General features: G+C 59.0%; 2 protein-coding genes across 2 annotated transcripts; both read left to right on the forward strand.

The window, feature by feature from the left end:
* Positions 1-224: 224 nt before the first annotated feature.
* LPMP_150620 (hypothetical protein) lies at positions 225-1,592 on the forward strand (the record flags this gene model as incomplete). Its single annotated transcript, XM_010699135.1, has 1 exon — positions 225-1,592. One exon carries the CDS (start codon positions 225-227, stop codon positions 1,590-1,592), a length of 1,368 nt encoding a protein of 455 aa, XP_010697437.1.
* Positions 1,593-6,572: 4,980 nt separating this feature from the next.
* On the forward strand, positions 6,573-9,359 carry LPMP_150630 (hypothetical protein; the record flags this gene model as incomplete). Its single annotated transcript, XM_010699136.1, has 1 exon — positions 6,573-9,359. One exon carries the CDS (start codon positions 6,573-6,575, stop codon positions 9,357-9,359), a length of 2,787 nt encoding a protein of 928 aa, XP_010697438.1.
* Between the last annotated feature and the right edge of the window lie 2,824 nt (positions 9,360-12,183).

The raw sequence follows: 12,183 nt of genomic DNA on the forward strand, positions 1-12,183 counted from the left end.
ATGCGCCAACAACAGCAGAAGGCCGCGTATGGGCACCCCCACCTCACCCCCTCTCGGCCTCTTCTTCCCTTCTCCACTCTTATCCGCTACCGAAAGCACCGGTATACACGGACGCGCTGGCACCTCTCTGTCTCCTCTCTCCTCCCCCCCCCCCCTAATAGGTCATCCTGCATGGGGTGCGCGCAGAAACCTGTAGGTTTCTCTTTCGCTCTTCCATAGTGCTCATGTCGCAGGCTGCGACTGCTGCGCCAGTCCCACCTCCGCCAGAGGAGCCGTTGACGTACCCCATCACGTTCTCAAGGCTAGCGGAGGAAGACTCCCAGTCGCAGCCTCGGACCGCCGCGGCAACGTCCTCGCCCAGCCTTCGGCAAATATCGATCTTCAGTGCGCTGCATTGGCTGCTGCCAATCTATGAGCTCGCCGAGTGGCTCCCGAAGACGGCTGAGCAGCACACCAGAAAGAGTGGGGAGGATAAGAGCAGCTCCGCCGCAGTCATAAACAGTGGCAACAGGAGCGCCAGCGGCGCTGCTGCGGACTTCTCTGTCCACTTCGACACCATCCCGCATGATGACGTCCGCTCAGCCCTGAGGCTACTCCCAGTCTTTGAGAAATTTTTCGTTGAGGGCCGAAAAGTCATTCCGCAGCACACGGACCTGTGCTACTTCATCGAGTCCTTTACCCTGCCAACGCCGAAGGGACCCAAAGTCATCACCCGCTCCAAGGTGGAGGGGGACCATCGCGCCATCCACCAACCCTCCCACACGTCGTCGACTCCTGGCGCTGCAGGAGCCATAACGAAGACGACCGTCACCAACAGCACGGCGTACTTCTCCCTTCTGCCCGGCCATAACCATTTTCTTCTCTACTACGAGGAGCGCGAGAAGCTGCAGCACTTTACCTACCTGCAGCTAGACCAGCTACGATTCGCGTGGGTCGCTGTCAAGGAGCTACTCGAAGAGAGCAAGGTGATAAACCTCAACGACGGAAGCCTCACAGGGTTTGCGAAGCGAGATCTCAGGAAAAACAACACCGCATCGCCGTTCTGCCTTCTCCCATCCGCCCAAGCAGCCGCAGCAGCGGAGAGCGCGGCGAGTAACGACAAGGGCGCCAGCAGCAGCAGCAGCGGTGGTGGTGGCGCCGTCGTCGGCCGCGGCGGTGGCAACGCACGCCTGCATCAGGGCACGAGCGGCAACGTCATCACCGCCCCCAGCAAGGAGGCAATGGAGGAGAAGAAGCGCATCCAGCAGATGAGGTTCGTGCGCGAGGAACTGGAGAATGAGTGCCAGCGTCGTTGGCCGTACACGCCAGTCGCGAAGAGCTGCATATTCAGCGTAGAGGAGAGGATCGAGGTGGAGTTGCCGGCTGACGCTCTGGAGCAGCTCGGCCTGGTCGGCGCACACAACACGAAGAATAGCAAGCACGGCGACCGCCGAGGGCCGCGCTACTACCTCGCCACCGTAGAGCTTCCTTTGCTCAACAAGAAGGGTGGTGCTGCCCGCTTCAAGGCCCCACGGTGGTGGAACAACAGGCGCGACGCCGAGAGTGCTGCGGCGGAGGCGACGCTGATGGCGCTTCGTAGCATGAAGGCCTAATGGTAAGTACCATACAATGTCTGCATGAGTGCTTCTCTGACGGTGCGCCGTGTGTAGCTCCTGGCTAATCGGATCCGGTTTAGCGCAGGGCTGCTCGAGTCCGCATCATCTGAGTGAGTGAGTATGTGTATCGATGCAGTGTATGTTCGCTCTGTAAGATGAAATGTACAATCGCCTCCGCCGAAGTGTTCGTCTTAGCAAAGGCGGCAGATCAGTGCGCAACGGCGAGAGCATTTCTGTGCCACACCAGAAAGAGAAAGAGAGAGAGAACATTCGTACTGTGCCGTGAGTGGGAAACACGTGGGCAACCGCTACTGGGCAGAGGTGCTCTCCTCAGTGAGGTGCGTGCGCGCGGCCAGCGTGCCATAGGCGCCGCGGCAGCCGCAGGAATACCGAAACGAGAGCGCTTCTACACATATGCTGCGCCTCTCAGAGTGTATGAGCCGCTCTCCCTCCCTCCAGGGCACTTCGTCTTCGGTCCTGCAGCAGCACGAACGGCAATGGTGCCAACACGGGAAAGAGATGTGAAGCTATGTTGGTGGGGGCTTTGTGCAATGCAAAGCAGACGTCTAGTAAAGCGGAACGTGCATGTTTGCTGCTGCGCCTCCATCATCCTCTCTCTCGTCTCCCGCTCGCACTCGTCTCTCTTCGCATCTTCCCTCCCCTCCCTCTCCACCTCCACCTACTCTGTTACAGCTCTCGTCAGCAGAGACAGCAGCAGTAAAGCTTCGCTAGCGTTATCGGCTCTCACACGTGCAAACGTGCTCCCCTCCCCTCCTCTCCAAAATGTGCCTTCTCGTCTCCAGCACAAACCTTCGTACTTCGCCCTCTGCCTCTCTTTCTCGGTCTACATCCCTCTCCCCTCACGCCAGCCGTGCGTCCGTCCTGAAATCATGTGTGTCTCTCACACACTCTCTCGAATTTACCGGCTCTTTTCACAGACACACGCCGTGTAGTGTGCTCGCCAGCCACTGAAACCACCAGCACGCCGAAGCACGCTCAGCTGAAAGCTGAGCAAACGAAAAGAACTACGCCGTCGAAGGACAGCGAACTGAAAAGGGCGACGGAGAGGGATGCAGTTGTACCACGACACGCAGCGTGAAAGTGAGCTACAATGTCCCTCTTCTCAACTCATCACTTACGCTACCTTACCTTACTCTGCCGTGTTCCCCACCCCCTCCCTCCACGCACACGCATGCGCTTCTTCTTCTTTGCGGATTCGCTCCTTCACCGTCTACGCAGTGATAGGCTATCGGCGTTCTTCTCGCGTTTTTCCTTATCCTCCTCCCTCCCTCCCTTCCCCACCTCAGCTGCTACCACCATCTCGCTGCGCACGTAGCGATCCGTGGGGTAGACAAGGGTTCCACTCACCTGCCACCCCTCGGCTTCTCTCTCTTACACACTCGGGAGAGCGCTCTTGGCTCTTTTTCGTGGCTTGTGGTGCTGCGCATACATTTCTGCGGTCGCCTCAGCACGTTTGTGCTCATCTCTCCTCCTCCCGACCTACGCACACACACACTATCTCTCCCTCTCTTCTCGCAGCGGCAGCGGTAGCGCTGCGTGCGTGGGTGTGTCATGCACTTCCTTCGCACCTCCTACTTTTCTCTGGCGGAGAGCTCGCTTGCCTGTTTGACTTGCTCTTCCCCCCTTGTTGAACTCCCGACACAGTGCCGTCGTATGCGTGCTGCATTCGCTCTTTGTCTATCTGCGTGTGTGTGTGTGTGTCGGGCCTTCGCTTTTCCCCTCTCCCTCCCCCTCTCTCTCTGAGGAACATGAGGAAGGACAGCCACTAGGCACTCAAACTACAGAAGACACCTCGTCGAACGATACAGGCGCAGCCATCTCTCAGGAGAAGAAAACAACAGCACACCATGCGAGCATGACTTGGTCGTGCGCTAGAGCAACTCAAGCGCACTCGATAGACATTCGTCCACCACCTCAGCACCTCGTAGGTGAATGTTACGGGACTACTCGGTGCGCGCGTGTGTTTGGTGTGCGTAGAGGAGTAATTCTGCGTCTGCACGGTACGAAGACACTATCGGCAACCCCACCATCGCATGCAGTCTACAATGCATACTCCACTTATGCGTCTCTCACCACTTAACCCTTGGCCCCCTCCCTCCCTCACTCCCTCCCATCCACCCACCCACCCTCTTCTCGCTCTTCGCTTCGTCATTCAAACACATGTGCTCTTTTTCTTTTTTTTGCATGCACATGCAACGAGTGATCACCACTGCCAACTACCACCCTCAGCCCAACGCATATGCCCGTAGTGTGCATCCCTCTCCCTCCTATACCTGAGTGTGTTATTGTGTTGGTCTCTCTCTCTCTGGTGCCGTCCCCCCCCCCTGCCCCCACGGTGGTGTCTCCTTTGTTTTCCTCTTAAGGGGACGCTTGTCGCATCTCTCCCTCTGTCGCCCTCTGGGTGTTGCGGTCGTGAGTCCTTTTGCTGCTGTTGTTGGTGTTGCGTTTTTTCCTCCTTATTTCAGCTCTCTCTCCCTCTCTCATCTCGTGGCTGTGGGTTGTTGTTGTTGGCTGCCTCTTTGTCAACCCACGTTCGCGTGTAGCCGCGTCTGGGTAGAGCGTGTGGAGGCGCACTTTATCCCCTCCCCTCCTCTCCTCTCCAACGGTTGCATCTGTGGGGAGAGAGATCACGCCAGGAGGTACACACACACACACAGAGTCACGGTCATTAATCATCACAAGCGCACACGTACGTGTGTACGGAGTAACGCCTCTAAATATTTCGTCACCTCCCCCTCTCCATCCTACGCTACTATTCTCCCCTTTCCCTCACTACCCGTCTTGGTGGTGTGTGCATGTGTGCGGGTGTACGTGTCCGCGTTTCTCTTGCTGCGGTCGGTGTGCCTTTTGTATTATAACCACCAAGACACACACGCTTCACGAAACGAGCGAGGCCGCTGACAACAAGCGCCAACGCACGCAGCATCCGCTCGCACTTCTCTCTTGTTTTTGTTGTTGTTCGCTTGATAGTTGTGTAGTGGTTCACCCCCCACCTCTCTCTCTCTCCCTTCCCCCCCTCTTCATCCGCTTTGTTCTTCTTTGTCTGCCTCTCGTGCTGGCCGCTGACGGTGTTCGAGAGAGGCAATTTTTCTATACTTCACCTACACGCTGACACGCAGAGCAAACGCAAGCGCGGTTCACCTCTCAGCGCCAAAAGGATCGCCACCAGCACAGCCATCATCGTCGTTGTTCACTTTTTTCCCTCTGCCTTCATTTTTCATCTCGCAATTTTTTTTTTTGAAGACACATCGCGCTGCTGCCCGCGCTTCTCCTCATCTGCGCGGGTGGCGCGTATTGCGGGAACGGCGACTCGTCTTCTCTACCACACTCACCTGGTGCTGCTCCTCTCGTCTCTCTCGTCTCTCTCTCTCTCTGCGCACAGACATTAACCCCTCACACACACACACACGCGCGCGCGTACGTACGTACGGAGTGAGTGAGTGAGTGAGTGAGTGAGTGGAGTAAAACAGGCGAAACAGAGCCGTGCGCTACGAAAGAGAACGCTGAGCTGACTTTGTTTCCAGAGCGATCCTACGCCAGCCCTTCTCTCTTCCCCACACACACACCCCACCGCCCCTCTCACACAAGCCAACCCCTTTCGTTCTTCGCCTCGTGCCTTTCCCTTTTCGTCCCCCCCCACTCCTCTGCGATACGCCCTGCGCACCCCCTCCCGCGGCACACGTCTCTCTCTCTGTGTATACATGTGTGTATGCCTATGGGTGTCTGTGTGCGGTTTGAGCCTGTTTGTTCCTATCGATCTCGGCCTCTCTCTATGCTGCCCCCTCCCCTCTCTCCCCACCATCGCACTCGCTGGCCTGCCCTATCCTGTCATTTAAGTGCGTTTCGTAGGTGACCCGTCTCTTCTTTCCCTCTCTGTTGGCTGCTTGCTCTGCCTGACTATCGTAGATACCCGCCCACGCACAGAAAGTAGCTCTTAGCGCCCACACCGAAGCACACAAACGACGTGCCTTCCTTGTCTCCCACCACCGCCGCCCCCCCCCCCCTTTCCTCTCTTTCCTTGTAAGTCTTCTGTAGGGTGCATCCCTTGTCCTCTGTCTTGTATCGTTGTGGGACTCTCCCTCACCTCAGCTCGTTCCCTGACCGACTAAGGGCTGTCTGGCAGGCTCTCTGCGTGCCCATCTCACTCCCTCCCTCTCCCTCTCTCTCTCGCTACACAGAGAGAGAGAGACACACACACTTTCATCCATACACAATACGGTTAACCTTTGCACTCGACTTGGGCCCCTCTCTCGGTATTCCTCTGTGTGTGTGTGTGTGGGTGGGTGGGTGGGTGCCTGTCCTTTCAGCTCTCCGCTCTGGTGCTTTCTGCTGGGCGCACACCTCTCGCCATCCGTCAACCTCAACCCCCCCTTTTTCTGCTTCGCCGCCCCCCACCCACGCCGTTGTCGTCACCCTCCACCGTCTTCTCGCTGTCGTTCGCGGCAGCCTCTGCGTCGCAACTCTCGTTGCTGCCGTCACAGCGCGTGTCATCGCAGGGGCCACCGACTAGGTGCGACGCGCCGGACCGCATCTCGCGTAGAAGCCCGTTCACCTTGTTCACGACTACAGCGGCCAACAGCAGCGGTAACAGCAATCGAAGCTAGCAGAAACAGCAAGCTGGGCAACAGACACTTCCCTACTCGCTCTCCGCCTCAGGCCTAATCGTTCCTGGCAAGCTCAACAGCTCGAGTGATTACCTAACGCAGTACAGACCCCACCTTTTCTCTTCCCAGTTGCCTCAGCAGCACCTGCAGCACGAGCCACAGCGGCAGACGCCGCTTCCTTCCGCTAAATCTGAGCCTCCTGTTGTAACTCTGCCAGAACAATCACCTTCTCGCGTTAAGAATCCTACTCAAGCTCCGCCGTGTGACTACTACCCTTCTCCTGTGTTCATAGGCGGGACACCGCCACAGAGTCTGCCGTTGTGGAGTCGCCACTGCCACCGCACGAGCCGTCATGGAGCCCGGTGTCCACCCCCAACCCCACCCGAACGCTTCCTTCTATTCCCCCTACTCGCAGTCGACGTCTTCGTCGCAGCAGTACCCGCAGATCCGCACAGACACAACCATGGTGTCATCCATCAACAGTTCCTGCGCCGCAGATCTGGGAAGCAAGTCCGCCTCGGCAGCTGTCGCTCCGTCGCGCAGTGGGTCGTTATATGGGGGCCTGCGCATTGCCACTCCGCACTCGCCGGTAACAGGGACCGTCCATCAACCGACTCCCACTCAGGCGCAGCAGAGCCACACACCACACCAGCGCACCTCCCCTAAGGGCATGCCCTCGCAGCATCGCTTCGCCATGTGGAATACCAGCATGACCTGCTCCTCGTCTGAAGACGCCGGCAATCTGGGCTTGCACCGATCCTTCAGCACCCCGAACGAGGCCCACGGAAGTCAGCATCAGAATTTTCATGGACAGCATCCGCAGCAGCACCGCCAAACCAAGGCGCTTCCGCCGTCGTTTGAACGACCCAGCAGCGAGCTCATGGACACCGTCTCGCGCAGCCTCAACACACACAACGACCCTGAGCTGGAGGGACTTCCGCCAATGCGCCCTGACGACGAGGACGAGGACGAGATGGAAGGACACCCTGGCGGGGTGGTGAAAGCGGCTGGACACGCCACCACACTCTATTCAAAAGGCTTTCTGATTGCCACCACCTCTTCCATCAAGGACTCGCCGGTGTCATGCGGCGATGGCGGTGACAATACATGCATTCTGCGGCACTTGCACGACGGGGAGGAGCAACAGCCGCCACGCGATGACGGCGAGGCAAGTGTCAGCCAGACGAGTCAGTCGCGCGGCCCTACGGCGAGCAGCTCCACGGGCATCTCTCATCGCCTGCTGACGGTGGAGGAGATCAACGAGCGGCGTCGTGCGTCGTGGGTGGCAAGCCACTCTGTATCACAGGTCCAGTCCGCTGTGGCCTGCCCGGCCCCTGGCGACGATGCCAGAAGTGAGAAAAGGCCAGGGGACCCACTGAAAAGTGCTCACAGCACCAACAACCTCAGCACCGAAAGCGGCATCAGCAAAGACAGTCGACCAGCCCACCGGCAGCTAACTAAGGAAGAGGCCGACCAGCTTTTTGCTCAGTGCCAGCAACAGCGGGCTGCAGCGGCAGCGAAAAACATAACTGCGCCGCAGCAGCAACAACACGGGCTGTCGTCATCACTGGCGAATGCCGCTAACAACAGTAACCAGTCTGGGGTCATACACTCGTCGGCTTCGGACAGCACTAAACCCTGGCTCCTCTCTGGCGATGACTCGAGGGCGCACTGCTTCCATCCAACACCCACATTTAGGCCGCCAGTGACCAGCGCCAACACCGTGGGCAGTGGTGGCAACACGGCGACGAAGCCCATGACGTTCGAGTGGCTGCGAGGCACCAGTGGCGGTGTTGGTGCCAGTGGCACGGGCTTCTTTGCAGAGTCGACGGTTCATCCATGGCCTGGCGTAAATGCGTGGCGCGACAGCAACGTGGCTGGTAGCAGCAGTACCGTCAACGTCAGCGCCGCCATGGCTTCATGTTTCGGTACGACAGGAGTCCCTGCAGGAGATGTTGGCTCTAGCGGTGACTTCAAAGTCTCTATGGGCACCCTGGCAGGAGCAAGCCAGGCACCTGGAGGTCCTTCCACCAGCGGCTTTGCATGGCTACCCAACACCTTGAGCTGGACCCCACAGAACCAACAGCAGGCGCAGCACCAACGGGCGGTTTTCTCCTTCGTCCCTTCTGCACCACCGCAAGTGGGTCCCGTCAGCGGCGCTACCAACGCCGTCACCTGGGGTTACAGCCCCATAGCAGTGGGCCTCTCTGGTAGCGGCCTGCCCAGTAGCTCACATGCCTATCTTCCTTCTCTTCCAGCGGCAGCGGGACTACAGGGGCTGTCGCAGGAGCGAATCGAAGAGTGCATCCATCACTGCGATATGCAGCTGGGGCAACTCCGGCAGGAGCGGGAGCAGCTGCTCCAAGAGCTGCAGAGACGCCTACATGCTGCGGCAGACGGCGAACAACAGCAGCGGTTGCAGCAACAGCAACACCAGCACACCCATTCTGCGAGTTGGCCCGGCGCACTCGGCCCCAACGCCGCCACAATTTCAAACTCTATCGTGGACATAGCTACAGCCAGGCCAGCAATCCCGCCACGCGGAGCCGTGACTGCGGGGGCGAGGGCCATCGGTGGCGGTGGCAGCACGTTTGGGCAGGGCCCTCTTTGGAACTGCTTTGGTGATCTCGTCGTGGACGGGAATGTCATGACGAACGCCTTCCCGCGCGGCCCCGACGACACACGTGAGCCCCCAGGCCTGTGCGTGGACCCCATCATGGAGGTGGATAGCGAGGAATGCCTGGGACGTACCCCAACAGCGGCAGCTGACCATCGGCAGCTGAGCAGCAGCGGCAGCGCGACGACAGGGGGACCAGCTCACCAGGCGGCAGCTGGCAGCCGCTTCACCGGTGAGCGCCCTGGCGGTCTTTGCCGTCGCCGTGCAGAGGCTGGAAGCCAACGCAACAGCAGCGGTGGCAACAGCAAAAATGGGGTGTCCTCCTTGGCCGGTCTTGAGGCAACAAAGTCCAGCGCAGGAGGTGGTGGGCACAGCACCAACCGCTGCAGCCATGACAACACACCGCAGGAGCAGAAGTATCTGCAGACGGACCCCTTCAGCATGTACATGCACAACAAGAAGCTTGCCACTACCGGTGGCATGGCGGCACCGATCAGCAGCAAGGCTTCTGCGGCACAATAATTCGCAGCGGAGGACGACGCAGCGGAAGAAAGGTGCACTGTGTGCGCCTGCGTGAGTGGAAAACCCCTGGCCCTCTCTCCTTCCCCCACTCCACCCCCGTGGCCCTCCTATCGTGTGCGCACCGCAGTACGAGCGCTGCATTGGCCTTCTCTTCACTTGCGATGTGCATCGATTTGTGTGCGTGTGTGTCGGTTGTTCTTCTTTCTCTGCCTCTTGTATGTCTATATTATACACCCACCACTGCCAGTGCAACTTCTTTGCAGCGCGCATACGCGCTCTGTATCTCCCTTCCCCCCTCCCCCCACCACCATCACCACCTATCCTCCTTCCTGCTGCTATACAGGTAGCAGTCAGTGATGTTTTCTGCTCTACGTGGCCTTCTCGTCTCCACCAGAAGTGAGGAGAAGCACGCGAAGGCTCATTTCCCTTTTCCTTCATCCTATACACTCCCTCGACAGACAGGCACACCGACGTAATATACATACAGAAGCACAAGCACGCAGTGAGAGTGCGCATCAAAGACTTCGGTCTCAGCCTCTGCGCTTGTGTGTGTGTGTGTGTGCGTACGTGTACCCGCTCTCATGTCGATCCTTCACTTACATCCTCTTTTCTGTTGCTTCGTGCGTTATCTGAAGCGCGCTTGTTTAACGTGTCAACCACGCTTCTTATGTTGCTTTCTCTTCTCTGCCTGCTCGTCAGTGGGTGATGTGTTTGCGTAGACATGCCCTCTGATCCAGAGCTCGCACCCGAATTTCTGACCTCCATACAGTCACTCCGCTTCCATCCGCACACACACACACACACACACACACACACATGCACGCATGAGAACCGAAGAGTACGTGTGTAAATTCAGCTGTTAGGTGTGCGTTGGTAAGTAATGCGCTTTAGTGTTTCCTTTCACCTCATTCTTCTGGTTTTTCCCTCCCCCTTTTCTTTGCGTCCTGCCACACGTCCCTCTCACGCTCAATACATGGGCCACTGCGACTAGAGCGTCTTTGTATGCTCTCTCTCTCTCTCCCTCCATCGCTGTCTGTGTGCCTCCCACCCCCACCCCTCTTTCCGTTAACGAGTACGCAGGCATACAGCCCACATTTACCCGCGCTGTCCTCCTCTCCGTCCGTCGTGACACGGAAATCGTTGTCAGCATGTGACTGTCTTCGTTGTATTTTCTCATTTCACCACGTTGTCAGCTAGCGCCTGTGTGTGTGTGTGATGTTGTGGCAGCTCGTAGATGTGTCTTGGTGATGCAAAACACAACCGTGCGAGGCTCAGAGCGCGTCGCGAAACTCGTCAGCGAAACTCGGATGAGGATCAGACAAAGTGGATCACCAACGATCACGCTCACATGAAGGTGGACGACGGTGCTGGGCCGAAGGCGAGGTAGGACTGCGTGCAGGCCCCAACGAGCCCCAACGGATTGGACTGGAGCGCTCTCCCCTCACCCTCCCCCTATGTGCGCCTTCGCGCAATGCCACTCAATGCCTGGCGAAGCGGTGAAGCCCCGCCGCCCTCCGAGCACCACCGACTCCGAGTGAGGTTCGCAGAAGCGCATGCACATCATCCCTTTTTAAATCCACCTCTTCTCACCAGTGCTCAGCTCAGCCATGCCGGGAAACGCCCACGTCGGGACGGAGGCGCCTGTGATGTAGTACACCCAAACCCAACAGCAGCTCAAGGCGAAAGGAGTGCGATCGACGAGAAAACGTTGCACGAGGGGGTGCACGCGGATTTGGCAGGCGCCGCGGAGGCCGTCGGCGAGGCAACGGCGGGAAAGGGCTGCCGGAAGCGACGGCGCACGAAGGCGTGCACGACTTTGTCCAGGTCGAGACGGACAACGGGGTGCGCCCCTGAGGGGCCATAACGCGACAGGCGGAGCGGACGAGGGCGTTACTCCTTGACGAGCTGAGAAAGGACCGGACGCAAGAGCGGCACCGGGAAGAATGCGTTGTCTCGCGCGAAGCCCGGCTCGCGCACCCCAGCCGGCAGGGGCGCCTACGGCGTGCGCCATTCTCTCGGACGGTGCCGAGGAGTGTGCGATGGCACTCGCCGCGGTGACAGCGGCTGCCCCCGCCGCCGAGCACCCGGCCTACCACAACGGGGCTTTGGCGCGGCGAAGTGCAGCGCAAGCGTCGTGCGAGTGGAATACCCGCCTGTCTGCGACACGGGAGCCTGGCCAGCTGAGTTTCCACCTGCTCGAGGAAAGCTGGGGAACGACGGAGGCCGGCGAAGAAGGCAAGCAGCCGGTAGACCCTTCCCTGGCCCTCGACGGGGGGAGGGAGGCGGGCCTGTCCGAGAGGGTGGTACGTCTTCCCGGACAGACCCCCAGGTGTCCGCGCGGCGGCGTGGCCAAAGTGGTCCGCCATATCAAAAGCCCTTGTGTCGGCACAAGGGGCCCTCCTCAGCCTCCCCCTGCACACGAACCAGGCGGATGGATTCGACTTGTCGACCTCACCGGAGCTCCGAACGGCGGCTAGCGCTGCAAGGGGGTTCGAGAGGGGGGCCGAGACGCACCCGCGAGCCCCACTGCATGTCGAGAGGATGACGGAGAGCCGCGAGCGTCGCGATGGCGCCGCGGTATTTGTCCGCCCAAATGTGCGTGAGTGCCGAAGAAGCGCGTGTGTCTATCAGGAGCGACAGCAATGTGCATCACACTCTGCTCATCCCATTCACCCTCCTTCTCTCTCTACCCAGTCGTGCGACACTCTTGTGTGTGTGTGTCTTGTTTGTCTGCGTGTTTACCTGTGAGCAACTTCTTATCTTCTACTCCCTCAAATCTTCTCCCCCCCCCCTCCCACTTCTCCTCTTCCCTCGCTGAGAAGGA

This window comes from Leishmania panamensis (assembly GCF_000755165.1).
Source record: "Leishmania panamensis strain MHOM/PA/94/PSC-1 chromosome 15 sequence".
NCBI lineage: Eukaryota > Euglenozoa > Kinetoplastea > Trypanosomatida > Trypanosomatidae > Leishmania > Leishmania panamensis.